General features: G+C 37.4%; 1 protein-coding gene, 1 non-coding gene and 1 pseudogene across 2 annotated transcripts; 1 reads left to right on the forward strand and 2 right to left on the reverse strand.

Moving 5' to 3' along the window:
* Positions 1 to 7,700: 7,700 nt before the first annotated feature.
* TRNAW-CCA (transfer RNA tryptophan (anticodon CCA)) lies at positions 7,701 to 7,772 on the reverse strand. Its single transcript has one exon. It is a non-coding gene; the product is annotated as a tRNA-Trp (tRNA).
* A 410-nt stretch (positions 7,773 to 8,182) lies between these two features.
* LOC107816722 (uncharacterized) lies at positions 8,183 to 11,331 on the forward strand (annotated as a pseudogene).
* Positions 11,332 to 12,009: 678 nt separating this feature from the next.
* On the reverse strand, positions 12,010 to 14,424 carry LOC107816721 (annexin Gh1-like). The gene is made up of 4 exons (XM_016642466.2): positions 14,340 to 14,424; positions 13,313 to 13,531; positions 12,739 to 12,951; positions 12,010 to 12,430 (listed from the first exon to the last, which is right to left on the reverse strand). Exons 2-4 carry the CDS (start codon positions 13,508 to 13,510, stop codon positions 12,134 to 12,136), a joined length of 708 nt encoding a protein of 235 aa, XP_016497952.2. The 5' UTR covers positions 13,511 to 13,531; positions 14,340 to 14,424; the 3' UTR covers positions 12,010 to 12,133.
* Positions 14,425 to 14,703: the final 279 nt, after the last annotated feature.

The raw sequence follows: 14,703 nt of genomic DNA on the forward strand, positions 1-14,703 counted from the left end.
TCAGGTCCGAGGTTTTGACTCGAATAAATCGGCCCATCCAACCTCGATCACGAGTCTCATCTATACTCGAGAACGACGCTTTGGTGGCTCTACGAGCAAGCTTGATTAACCCTCCTCGATAGAGCCGGGGACTATAAAGGCGCATAAGGTGATCGAGGGTAAAAAAACACCCCTCGAGTTTGCTTGAGAAGAATCGGAGGAGAATCACTATTCTCCAAAAAGAAGGGTGGATCTGGCCAGGGGTCATGCCATACCTTTTGCAAAATGCGATGATGACAGGATATAATGGACCCAATGTGAAAAGATAAGTATAAACGCTTAAGAACCATTTCACGTGGGTAGTAATTGATTCCTCAGGCGATGGTACTACCACGTGCTTGTCTCCCCAGTTGCATTCTTGTCTTACTTTGTCGAGAATTTTCTTGGTGATTTGAACACTGGTACCTCGAGATCGGCTCACATCAGCCCGGTACCAAAGAAGGTTTTTCAACCTTAAAATCGATGACAGTTGAGCACCCTACCAGAACGAACTCCTCGGGGCGAGGTTCTGCCGTATCCTCGCCGCCGGCAGGTTGTGATAAAGAAGCGGCCTATTTTTGCGGCACCGTTTTGAAGGTTTTCACCATTGATGAATAAAGGAAAAGAGAATTAGGATTGTATGCGATGTAAAGTATATGAAGCATAGGGATGTAAGCTTTTGAATATTTATAGCCCGGTAATGACAGTTCAGAACCGGTAGTGGTCGACCAACGACTGATAGACATTTAATGCATTGGTAATTGGACCGACGTGACATTTTGTAACATACATCATAATCGGGCTCGTTGCTGACATCATCATCCACCAAGTCGAAGTTCGAACATTCATATCGTTTCTCGTCATCTTCTTTCAGAGAAACGAGGGGACTATCTGTATAGGTCAAAACAGAGTTTGTCCTTCTTATGACTAATCGAGGTTGGAACATGATGGTCTAAGGTCCATCATTATAATATCGAGCCAGGATGCGAAGTTAGGTTGTCGAGCTCGAGCCCCAGAGATCGATCAAGATCGAGACCGAGTCAAGATCGAGCTCGAGACCCATAGACCGATCAATACCGAGACCAGCCAAGATCGAGATCGATTCAAGATCAAGCTCGAGACCCAGAGACCGGCCAAGATTGAGATCGAGCCAAGAAATAAAAGAGTCATTATAGCCGCAATTGGGGAGAGAATCTCGGCGAAAATCACAACTCGAATCAAGGAAAAGCTAATTATTTAATGTATAATGGAATTCTCACTATGTATTTTTAATTATATCCAAAATAGGATTCCCCCACTATATTAAGAGTTGTTATCATTTGTAACAGGAACACATTCATTCTGAGATATATAGAAAAGAGAGCAAATACTATCCTTTTGGCCTTTGATATTTAGTCATATTATTTCTTCTACCAATCGTTCTTCACTCAATTTGAAGGTGATAAAACTTGAAGGCTTAGGCCAACTAGTTCATTCAGTTTGCATTCATTTCTTTTATAAATAATTTCAATATTCATTTACATATATTTCCCAATTTGTATCAATTTATATCACGTATCTTTAGAACTACGTATAAATTCAACTCTATCCGTTTTTCGGGTAAACAAAGTTAAAGATTTAACATCATACCTTTTTGAGTGAATTAATGCAAAACGTTGAGAACAAATAAATCATTCTCCAACTCTTTCCGAAAAGTATAAGAATGAAACACTTTATTGCAAAAAAAGTGGATATATATATATATATATATATATATATATATATATATGTTGAATCCCGTTTCACACACTTTCTGTCGACTGAGCTCCATTGGAGAGCTCTAGAAGTTTCGTGTGAGAGAGGAGAAGAAGACTGATCTTAGAGATGAGGAAATGAACCTCTGCTTTGTATTGCTATGTAACAGTGTATATATACATACAAGTACAAGACAAAAATTAACTAATTCTAACTAACATCTAAGCTAACTCTAACTGACAGCTAAGTTGGCCACTAATTAATGCTAACCAATACTAACTAACTGTAACTAACTGTACAATACTAACAGCTAAAGGTACGACGTATAAAAGCTATTAAATACATCTCAATACTCCCCCCCTCAAGTTGGAGGTAAAAGTTTCACACCCAACTTGTTTAAGAGGGCAGAATGTTTGACACCTGTGAGAACTTTGGTAAGTACATCTGCTAATTGAGTAGCAGTAGCAATGTGATGTAAGGAGATGAGGCCCTCATGAAGCTTGTCTCTCATAAAATGGCAAACGACTTCGATATGTTTAGTTCTTTCATGGAAAAAGGGATTTCTAGCTATGTGTAGAGCAGATTGGCTGTCACAAAAGACTGAGACTGGCTTAGGATAAGAGATAGTAAGTTCATAAAAATGTCTGCACAACTAAGTTAACTGCCCTACAACTTTCCTCAAAGACTTATATTTTGCTTCTGCAGATGATAAGGAAAATATTTCTTGTTTCTTGGATTTCCAACAAATTGGAATGTTTCCCAATAGGACTATGTACCCAGTAATTGATCTCCTAGAATTTGGGCAGGCTGCCCAATCTAAGTCACAATATCCCTTTAAAATACAGTCAGAATCATTGGACATAAAACTTCCTAGAGTGGTATCACTTTTCAAATACCTAAGTAGATGGAAGGCAGCCTTCAAATGTAGTTCTCTAGGATCTTGCATGAATTGACTGAGATATTGTACACTGAAGGCTATATCCAATCTGGTGTTGTGAGGAAATTTAACTTTCCCACAAGTTTTCTATAATATGTAGGATATGGCAATGGTTTTCCCTCTTTGGCCCTCAGCTTCTCAATAGGATCAAGAGGAGTAGAAAGACTACTGTAGGAGAAGCAGTCATATTCCTTAAGCATGTCCATAGCAAACTTTCTTTGTGAAATGATCACACCATCAGCTGTATACAAAACCTCAAGACCAAGGAAATAATGTAGTCTTCCCAGATCTTTGATCTTAAATTGATCATGTAAGAAAAGTTTGAGCTGGACAATCTCTGAAAGGTCTGTTCCAGTAACAATGACATCATCCACATATACAACTATATGAATTGTAGAGTATTCTGTCTTTTTGTAGAAAAGGGAATAATCATTCAAGGAGTACACATATCCCCTTGAGCATAGAGCTTCAGTCAGCTTAGAGTACCATTGTCTACTTGCTTGTTTAAGGCCATACAATGACTTGTTCAGCTTGTAAACCAATCCTAGAGAATTAGTTTCTAGTCCTTGTGGCATCTTTATATACACCTCCTCATGGAGATCCCCATGGAGGAAAGCATTATTCACATCCAACTGAAAGATTTGCCATTATTTATTTACTATTGTGGCTATAAGAGCTCTCACTGTTGTCATCTTTACAACAGGGTTGAAGGTCTTAGTGTAGTCTATGCCTGCTTTGTTGAGTATAGCCTTTCACTACCAACCTAGCTTTGAATCTCTCCACTGTTCCATCAGCTTTGTTCTTTATCTTATAAACCCATATGCAGCCAATGGCTTGTTTGTCACTTGGCAGGGGTACAACATGCCATGTATGATTTGCATGTAATGCCTCATACTCCTGAGTCATTGCGGGTTGCCATGCTGGATTGAGTGCAGCTTCCTCATATGAAGATGGTTCACAGTCATTGCAAACATTCATCACAAGTAATTGACTATCATGGATTAAAGATGTAGGTGAGATATGACTGTTTAAGGAAAATAAGGCATTAAGAGAAGTGGGGATGGTGATTGATCATTAGGTACAGAAGGATGATTGGATTTCAATTGGGGTACATTGTAAATATAATCTTGTAAGTGAGTGGGAAGCTTGTGTTGTCTCCCAGATCTCATAGGTTCTAAAATTGGTGAAGGATCATGTAAGGTGTTGTCAGGTAAGTCTTGTGAGGTGACAATGGGAGAGTCAGAAGGTTGTGGTTCAGAAAGGGAACCTGCAGAGTGATCGAGTGTAAACTCATCATATGTAGTCTCAACATTGTCTAAATTGAGTGGAGTGTCTGTTGTGGGTTGAAGAGCATCAATATGTAGGTCAGTGATGAAAGGAATTGAATGAATGGTTGAAGGGAAGGAACCAGTGGTAGGAGAAATGGCAAAAGGGAAAATATCTTCATGAAATACTACATCTCTAGATATGTGGATCTTTTTGGATTCCAGATTTAGCACCTTACAGCCTTTGGTGTCAAAAGGATATCCAATAAAAACATGTGGCACAGTTCTGGGCTCAAACTTGTCTTTATGTGTTTTTAGTATGGTAGGAAAATATAGGCAGCCAAAACTCCTAAGGTGAGAATAGTTTGGCTTTGTCTTGTACAGAAGTTCAAAAGGATATTTGTTCTTGAGATAAGAAGTGGGAAGTCTATTTATCATGTATGTAGCTATTAGGATACACTCTCCCCATTACCTCACATGCAACTTTAACTAAAATAAGAGTGCCCTAGCTGTCTCTAAAAGGTACCTATGCTTCCTTTCAACTACACCATTCTGTTATGGTGTGTATGGACAAGTTCTTTGGTGGACAATGCCTTGATCTTGGAAGAAGGAGATTCCTTCTACACTAGTGAACTCTAAACCATTGTCTGATCTAACTGACTTTATGGTTGTGTGAAATTGGTTTTTGACTAGAGAAACAAAAGCTTTGAGAACCTGCAGGGCATTACTCTTATTGTATAAGAGGTGAGTCCAAGTGGATCTACTGTGGTCATCTACCATGATAAGAAAGTATTTATAATTGTTATATGTAGGTATATGATAAGGTCCCCACAGATCAATATGTAACAAATCAAATATTTGTTTGGTGTTGCTGGTCCTTTGGGGAAATGGCAACCTGGTTTGTTTGGCCATTGGGAAAATAGAGCACATGAAATATTGTTTGGTAGAGAAGGAAACAGGAATGGTGGTAATGCTCTTCATTTTAACAAAAAGAACATGTCCCAATCTATTATGACACAATACATTCACATCATTGCCATTAGACAAGCAAGAAAAAGGAGCACAAACAGAAGTTTTATTATGAGTGGATTTATGTACATTTGAGAGGTGATCACATTGTGAGGAGTCCTTATTATAAGTAGCAGATGACTTATTGCAGATGGATCTATTTACATCACAGGTGTGGGATGGAATATAAGAAACAGAAGAAGTAGATACTGAAACATTACTAGAATTCTTCAAGCAGAGAGAACAAAGAAGATACAACCCATCCCTGATCTTACCAATCTCCAGAGGCCTCTTCATTGAAGGGACATGCAGAAGACAACAAGCATCAGTGAAAGCTATTAAAGACTTGAGTTGGCTAGTTAAAGAAGAGATAAATATGAGATTAAATTTGAATGATGGAACAAATATGACTCTGTGCAAGGTGATTTGAGGAGCAAGTGACACACTACCAATTTCTATCACCCTAACTTTGTAACTATTTGGGAGAGTAACCAACAAGGGATAGGGCAATATTCTAATGTCTAGCAAAGAAGATCTATTGAAGGTCATATGATGGGATGCCCCAGAATCTAAAATTCATGTGTCAATCCACGTTCTGAAACATTTACAAGACAGTTTTTCAAAATCAATTGAGGTTGTACAAGTGATCAAACCTGCAAAAGGCATGGCTCCTACAACAAGGTTCACAGCACCAGTCCCATGATTTGTACTCTTTGAGCTTTCTCCTCCACTATTACCATAAAAGTGTTGCAAGATACTGAGTAATTGACCATATTATTCCTTGGACAAGTTTAGATTCTGACTTTCATCTTTGGGTCCAAACTCATCTGTTTTAGGACATATTCCATCATGAGAGGTGATTTGTACATTGGCTATTACCCTTTTGTTTTTGTTATACTTGAAGTTCTGATTGTGGTCGTGAGGATAACCATGAAGCTTGAAGCATTTATCTTTAGTGTGACCTGGGCACTTGCAGTAATCACAGAATGGCCTAGTCCTGTTGGTGTTTGGAAAGTTAGCATTGAGGGCATAATTGGTTCTGAAGTTATTGTTTCCAAAATTGTTGGCATTTCCTGAAGTGTTGACATGAAAGGAAACAGATTATGTAGCTAAATGATTTGGAGGTTTCATCTCTCGTTGCTTATCATCTTGAATGAGTAGTGATAAGGCGTGTGCCATTGAAGGTAATGGATTCATCATGAGAATGCTACCCCTTACTGCTGTATAGACTTCATTCATTCCCATAAGGAATTGAATCAATCTCCTATCTTGTTCTGCCTTGTGCATATTTTTCTTGGCACCACAAGTGCATTGACGGCTGCATTGTGTCTTTGCACTCAAGGTGCTCAGTTCTTCCCAAAGTTTCTTCAGCTAAGTGTAGTAATTAGTGATATCCAAAGTACCTTGGGACAGATCATTGATCTCCTTCTGAATTTGGTACAATCTCGCACCATTGGTCTGTTCATATCGATCCTCCAACTCTCTCCACAGTTCAACATCATCATTAGCATACTCTACACTATCTGCTATTTCCTTTGATAGTGAATTAAGAATCCAAGAGGTCACCATATCATCACAACGCTCCCATTGTCAAAATTTAGGTGATTGAGGATCAGGTCGTTTGCACTCTCCACTGATAAAGCCAGTCTTATTCTTAACAGATAAACCACGCAAAATGGCGCGTCGTCGGGACCTATATCTAATTCCACTAAAAGCTACGCTGACTAACATAGCTCCAACATTATCTGAAGGATGTAAGTAGAGTGGATCACTAGGATCCATTACAGAATCAGGAACAGTTTCGACATTTGCAGTAACACCAGTTGCATCGCTTTGATCGGTAACAACCATATCAGATTTGAAGAAATGTGTAATCAAATTGAAGGTAAAAATGAAAACCCTAGATCGAGGGAGAAATTAGGCACTTACACCGTATGAATTGAATTGAATTAGAACAGAATCGAGGAATCTAATGGACTGAGAGACGACTGATACGAGTGGATCGAAGATCTCTGTGATCTGATACCATGTCAATTTACACCATGAACGGGTGAATTGTTCCTCGACTGAGCTCCATTGGAGAGCTCTAGAAGTTTCGTGTGAGAGAGGAGAAGAAGACTGATCTTAGAGATGAGGAAATGAACCTCTACTTTGTATTGCTATGTAACAGTGTATATATACACACGAGTTCAGGACAAAAAATTAACTAATTCTAACTGACAGTTAAGCTAATTCTAACTGACAGCTAAACCGGCCACTAATTAATGCTAACCAACACTAACTAGCTGTACAATACTAACAGTTAAAGGTACAACGTATAAAAGCTGTTAAATACATCTCAATACTTCGTAACCTACGGAAAATCACCACTCCGAACATCCTGTGTTCACATCCTTGTATAGCTAGAAACTAAATATGAATGGACTGCAGAAGACAAAGACTTGGAAGTAGGAAACGCTTAATTAATTTTACCACTTTCAGTTTAATTTTGAGAGTTACTGTGTGTAAACACCTTAAATAGGGGAATAGAACTTTCTGATCTTTCATTATATATATATATAGATAGATAGATTTTCAAATGGAAGATTGTGCATTGTTGGGCAGGTGGTTCAATATTCCAGAATCTGGACAGAAGGTATTGAATGACAAAATCGCCCACTGACGGAATGACAAATTGCCTACAGGAAGAGGGCAAAAAAACTTTGAAAAAGAATAGATCCGATATTAGATCGGGGAATTGAACCCGACGTGAATCGAACACGCAACCTTCTGATCTGGAGTCAGACGCGCTACCATTGCGCCACGGATCCTGCTGGTACATAGCACGCAGCTGAAAATTTACTTTAACGTTAAAGTCATATTTATAAATACAAAAATCACGTCTTAATTGCTTTCCAAATTTTTATTTTCCTAAATTTTCTCGCTTTTGTTTCACGAAGTCCTGTTAATGCGTTGTTCTTTCAACTTGTCTTTTTCTTCTATTTCTGAAAAAAAAATAAAAAATAGTGAATCGGATAAATGAAATATCCAAGTGAGATAATTTTTACTTTTCTAGAAAAAGGAGGAGGAGGGGGAGGAATTACAACACTTCACAAGATATCTACGTTAAAATTTCCACTATACGTGGTTTACATTCCACGTGTCATCATTCTACATCATGCACAGGTCCTACAAATTGTCAAACAAAAATCTAATGGCATGCAAACATTCAGAAAATACACTTCCAACAAACATTTGCAAACATTTTTCTCAAATAAGCAGAGGAAAAAAATTCATTACATTTGTTTAATGTATTAAACGTACGTTCGATTCACCGAGTAGTCTCAACTCGGTGTCGGTGGCAAAACAATGGAGAAAGCAACACCCGTACGGAATTCCCATACCTCCACGGCGGATTTGCTGACGTGGCCGGAGGTTCCGCCGCGGTCGTCCCGCCAATGCATCTCGTTCTCGCCGTGTATGTTTTCATTTTCCATCAAATGTCTGTCCGACATTGAATTATGTGACTATCTCGTGTGAAAGTATGTTTACGTTTAATTATTTAATTATATTATGTTTAGCCTCCTCACATGTTGACAGAAGCAGACGCACATTATAGCTAGGTTGAGGGGTCACCTGCACCCGAAAACTTTTACAAAAATTTAGTGTATACTTTCAAATGTCTTCAAGATAAGAAATAGTCAGATATTTGCATAGGCCCGTACCAATCTTTATGAAAAGTGATAATTTTATATTGAATGCATTTCATGGTGCCCTGTAACTGTCGAATCCTAGGTCCGCCTTTGCATGTCGGCCTCACCTGAACCTAATTCTTTTTCATGGTCACGCATGCACATGCAATTCATTTTTTATAATGGAAGGCGATCAAACTTGAACTCAAGATATCTGTGTGCTCTAATATTACCTTGAAATTTGTGACCATCACTTATAGCATGTTTGGCCAATCTTCTATAATCGGCTTATTTTAAGAAGTGCTTTTCTCAAAAGTACTTTTTAAAAAAGTATTTTTGGTGAGAAGAAGTTTGTGTTTGGCTAATTAATTTAAAAAACACTTTTAAGCACTAATTAGTGTTCGGCCAAGCTTTTGAAAACTTCTTCTAAGTGTATTTTTCTCAAAAGTGTTTCTCAGAAAAGTGCTTTTGAAGAGAAACTATTTTTTTCTGCTTCTCAAAAACTACCTATGCTTCTCCTCAAAAGCACTTTTTTTCCTTCCAAAATTTTGGTCAAACACCTCAATTTTTTGACAAAAGTGCTTTTGACCAAAAAAAAAAGCACTTTTGGCCCAAAAATAAGCTTGGTCAAACGGGCTATTAAGTTGTTAGAGAATAGAGAGTTGCACTTTTAATTACTTAAGGGTTAGTTTTGTCTTTTACCTTTCATTGCAGCCTTCTGACGGAATCAGTAAGGTGTTGTTTGGAGGTCAGATTACTGAGGAGGAAGCTGAGAGCTTGAACAAAAGGTGAGGCAAGAAGAAACAAAATAATATATATGCTTTTTGAATCATTTAATTTTCTTTTAAATTTGGAACTGGAATGAAATGAGCTAGAAATTAGATGAATGAATAAAACGAGGATTTATATAGCATATGCTAGCTATTTTGGAATTAAGGAGTAGTTGATTAATTGACTAGTCGAATCAAAATCCAGAAGGATCTTGATTATGTTTCCGTGTTGTAACTCATGTTTGCAGACAGAGAAGTTTCTATTGTTTTTAAAGGAAATGAAAAACAAAGTAACTGACGATTAGAAAACTTTACGGGTTCAACTTTTAAGGTTTTCAGTATTGAACTCATTATATCCTTAAAGTTATGAGTTCATATCTACAATTGTTGTGATTTCAGTGAAATTTTGCACATAAATGGGTTCAATTGAACCCGTTGCTATAGGGCTACATCCGCCCCCCGACGATGGTCGAAGTTTTGTACGTATAACGTACTCTTACACCTAGCACTAAGCCTGACTGAAACTTGCTATCTTCAGGAAACCTTGTTCAGGGTACAAACTGAACGAGATGAGCGGCAGCAATATATTTTCTGCTGTTGGTGAAACTGTTGCATCAGAATCTGAACCTGTTAATGGTAATGTTAACAACAGGACATCTGTCCGGATCGTTCAGGTACTATTTTCCTCTTCATGGTTAACGTTTCATTTCTATTTCTATAGTCAATGATAGAAGAAATCCCTTTACCATTATGTATAAATGGGCAATTCTATTTGTACAGATCGGGTGGAGGGGCGCATTTAATCCTTGTTTATAAAAATAATAACAGCACTGGACTAGCAGTATGAGCATGCTACATAATTAGGAAATCAGTCAAACTTTGATCAAATTTCCATTCATTTTCTCAACAAAAAAATTTGATCAAATTTTACAATGTCATTGTAGCAAGATGCAAATGGAAAAAACCAGATTTCATTTAGCTCTGAAGAAAAGTTCTCCCCGGAGACGCCTAACACTCTGACTGAAGTGCCAAAGCAGCTTGAGTTGAATGGAATTCAAGAAAGCGAGTCAGATAGCAAAGTGAAGAAGCAGCTTTCACATGCAAAGAGCAAGGAACTTAGTGGAAATGCCATCTTTGGCCCTCCCGTAGAAGTTCCTCCAAGATCATTGGCTGCTGCACGGGCATTAGAGCCGAAACAAAGCAAAGACATCGATGAACCTGCTCCACGATCTGTACGTACATCTGTCAAAATTTCTAATGTAAGTTGCCTTCTGAGACTTGTCAAAGTTGGCATTCTCTTCTTATTTCCCTTTTTATGGCTTTTTAGCTTAGTATGGATCTCATTTCTTTCTTTTCAAGGTAGGGGTAAGGTCTGCGTACTACTTATGGAACTACACTGAGTTTGTTGTCATTGTTGTTGTATGGATCTTATTTCTCTTGTGCATTTTGCAGCCTGCTGGTGGTCGAAGCAATATCTTGTTTGGCAGCGATGAACCTGTTGTGAAGCCAGTAAAGAAAATACATAACAAGAAGTTTGCAGAGTTAACTGGCAATAACATTTTCAAGGGAGATCACAACAGTCCTCCTGGATCTTCAGAAAAGCCACTGAGCAGCGCTAAACTGAGAGAAATGAGTGGTAGCAATATATTCGCCGAAGGTAAAGTTGAATCCAGAGTTTGCTATGGTGGTGTACGCAAACCACCGGGTGGAGACAGCAGCATCAGATTGTTTTAAGTAAATAAATCACATCAAACTGCTTCTTATGTTAACATGTAAATGAACACACTTCGGCTGCTTCTGGCTAGTAAGGCTTTCTCTTGTTCAATGTGGTTTAGGAATGAGGATTGTAAATTTTGATGTGTCAATCATGTCATATGAATAATATTAACACCCCTAATTTGATTAAAAATACAGCACTATTATCCTACTGGAGTACTTTTCTGGATGATGCTCATTATATTTCTTTGACAGGTGCTATGTCTACAGTTATGTTTTCTTTTTCCTGATTAGTAAGGCATATGAGCAACAACCAGTTTGAGTTATTATATTGTCTTGAAAATATTCAGCACTAAAAGTCATTTCGGAAGGTGCAAGTAGCACACACAGAGGATAAAGATGATCTGGACATGTCTTACGTCGACCTTCAGATGCACTGGTTCGTCGGTGTCAAACCATGGGGAGGGGATTTGTTAAAAGGGAACGATGTAGACCTAAATTCACATGGAACAAAGTTGTCTCGAAAGACATACAATCTCTTTGAATTCATGAAGATGTAGTGAAAAATACGACATAATGAAAGAAAAAGATTTATATAGGCGATACCAATTGGTTGGGATTAAGTTGTTAGTATGTTTTTTTACTTTAGGTCCTATGATTTCTACGAGTATTCTAGTCATGTTAGAGATTTACATGCTAATAGAAAATATAAGAACTTCTTGTGTTCTTTTTTTCCTAATTTTATTTTATATAATATTGGATCACGATGAGTTTAAATAGAGTAACATGGAATGCGAGGATCCATATGGTCGATCCAAATTTTTGGGATTGAGGCGCTGTTATTGTTTTTAGTCTGTGAAAGATTCATGGAAAGGTGAAAATGACCACACTGGACTATTAAGTCTATATAACACAAGAAACTCTGTGGGATACAGTACCACACATTCTTGGAGCAAACACAAACTGCAAAATTTAGGAAACATTTCTCATATCCTACAACATACTTGTCATGATTCAAAGATCTCCATGCCCAATCAATGCTAAAAGCATTCTTTCATAGTCTCCTGAAGTGTCATCAGAAATCGCACGGTCCAGAGGCATGTTGTTCCTCTGGTAATATCTTTCTTTAATGAGCTCCATATCGACTTCAGCCCGAGTTGCAACAACTCTAGTAAGAGACTCTTCATCTGTGCCCAGCCCCTTCATCGCCAATCGAAGAACTTTCTCAAAGTACTTCTCAGGTTCTGTCAAACACTTTATTGCTGATCTGAGTAATTTCAAGTATGCATCCTTTGGATTGGATTTTAGATCCTGCATATTCCCAATGAAGGATCAAATAAACTTCCGAGGAAGTTTAGTCAAACCTCTTTATAACAACCTCGTTTGTTCCAATATCTTTTTGCTGTTATAGTGAAGTGTTGTTATAGACGATATATATTATAATATAATATAAAAATTGGTTTCAAGAAAAACTTTGCTTTTATAGTGAATGACTCTTATATAGGGATGCTGTTATAGAGAGGTTTGACCGTAAATCTTTTGGACAATGGATGTAAAAGCTACACGGTTTAAGTAAAGCAAATTGCAGTATGAGATTTTACTTGAGTTTGGGACTCTACCTTATTGATGGCATTGCCAAATTGATCATTGTACTGGTTAAATGTTGCATTGAGCTGTGTTTTACTCCGAATCGAAAGAATTCTGATGAGTTCCTCATCACTATAAGCATTGTCAGAGATCTTCTCATGTAGTATCTTTGCCTCATTACTTGCCAATGCCATGTTCACCTCATCTCCCTCATATCTGAATGCAGTTACAAGAGGAACCAAAAGCTGTTTGGGAATTAGTTTACCTAAGATAACCAGCTCAAGAATTTGTCAAGGTAACCCATATTTGTTTCTCTGACTCAACCACAAATCTATTGAATGAAGGTAGCTTGTTTACTCTTAGACATTAGTTAGACAAAAATCCCTTGACTTCGCTTATGCCATTATTTATGAAAGCAAATGAAAGTACAGCAACAACAACAATAATAAATATAGTGGGATCTAGGGAGGGTAGTGTGTACGCATACCTTACCCCTACCTTGTGTGGAGATAGAGAGGTTGTTTCCATTAAACCCTCTGCTCAGGAAAGCATAAGCACCACACTAATGAAAAGAAAAACAAGAAGGGTGAAAGTAAACGAAAGTACCTTACGAAAATCCCCAGTCGAGTGATCAGAAACATCTTCCTCAAGCGATTTCTTGTAACAAGCGTGGTAGGTCTGTCTTACTTTAAACAGATCATCGGAAGGCCTGGCACAAGCAATTTCCATGATAATGCAGTTGCTATCAGGTAGACGTTTGGTAGCCTCGTTAGCCAAGCATGCATCGCGCTCAGATGGATCCATAGTCCACAAATGCACAACGCCCTGTAATGCCATTTGGATTGCATTATAAGCAGAGGCAGAATTGAAGACCAGGGGATTCAAGAAAATGCTAAAAGAATGCCACATCTGGAAGTCGAACCAACAACAACTACGTCTCAGTCTCAAACAAATTAGGGCCAGTTATATGAATTCTAAGTGACCACGTTACTCCATTTAAATCATCTCATGTCAATATATGAAAGTCGAATCCATGACTTAAAATTCTTATGACTCCGTTTGTTACTGCACTAGAAGCTTCTCTTGTGTTAATGAGATTTAACATCCAATTTGTATACATAAAAAAGATTTTCGTCTATACACTACAGTACTACAATTTTCTGGGCAAAAGGAGATTCAATTGACCACTCTTGGACCAATGTGGCTCCGCCATTCATCGTAAAGCAATATTAGACTTTGGTTTGTTTGAGAATAAAAATGTGTTTGTATCTTAGTGCTGTTGAATATATTTAATAAAATTCTAACACTTATTTGAAAAATGTGCTTGTGTTATAAGTAATTAATCCAAGATGCTAGAAATGTACAAATGAAAGAATGAACAGGCAAAGCAGGTCTCTAATATTTTGCATGCTGGTATGGATCAGAAAATAGGCCATCCAATTACAAACTAAATTTTTCGCTTTTAGCCCGTGCCAGAAATTATTTACGTTCGGTAGCTGAAAAATTGTATATAATTTGTATAATGTTTGTCTATAATATACCGAATGTATATATATACACAAAATATACAAAAAAATTCGATTATTATTTTAAGAGCGGCTATACAGTTTCAGAAGGAAAACCTGAACCTAACCTGAAAGTCACCTGATATTTCACCATCTAAGTCCTTGAGAAGATCCTTTTCATAAGTAGTTTGATAAGTTTCTCGGATTAACTTGCGTTGTGCTGCATTTCTATGACCCAAGATCTGAATAATACGCGCTTCATCTGTTCCCAATCCTACAAATGTTTGATTAAGAAACCACACAATCAAAGGCGGATGTATTATGGATTCAACAATTTTTATACGACATATACGTACATATATATATATATATATATATATATATATATATATATATATATATATGTACGTATGTATGTATGTATGTATGTATATGTATGCAAAAAATCACTAAATTTTTTACATAGTTTAATTAATTAATCAAGCTGGTAAA

This window comes from Nicotiana tabacum, chromosome 13 (genome assembly GCF_000715075.1).
Source record: "Nicotiana tabacum cultivar K326 chromosome 13, ASM71507v2, whole genome shotgun sequence".
Lineage (NCBI taxonomy): Eukaryota > Viridiplantae > Streptophyta > Magnoliopsida > Solanales > Solanaceae > Nicotiana > Nicotiana tabacum.

Excerpts from the sequence above, each read along its gene's own strand:
- LOC107816721 (XM_016642466.2), bottom strand. The coding sequence starts at position 13,510 with ATGGATCCATCTGAGCGCGATGCATGCTTGGCTAACGAGGCTACCAAA. Across the intron at positions 12,952-13,312 it reads CGACTGGGGATTTTCGTAAG|CTTTTGGTTCCTCTTGTAAC; the intron begins GTACTTTCGTTT and ends ATTCCCAAACAG. Across the intron at positions 12,431-12,738 it reads TTGGCAATGCCATCAATAAG|GATCTAAAATCCAATCCAAA; the intron begins GTAGAGTCCCAA and ends GGGAATATGCAG.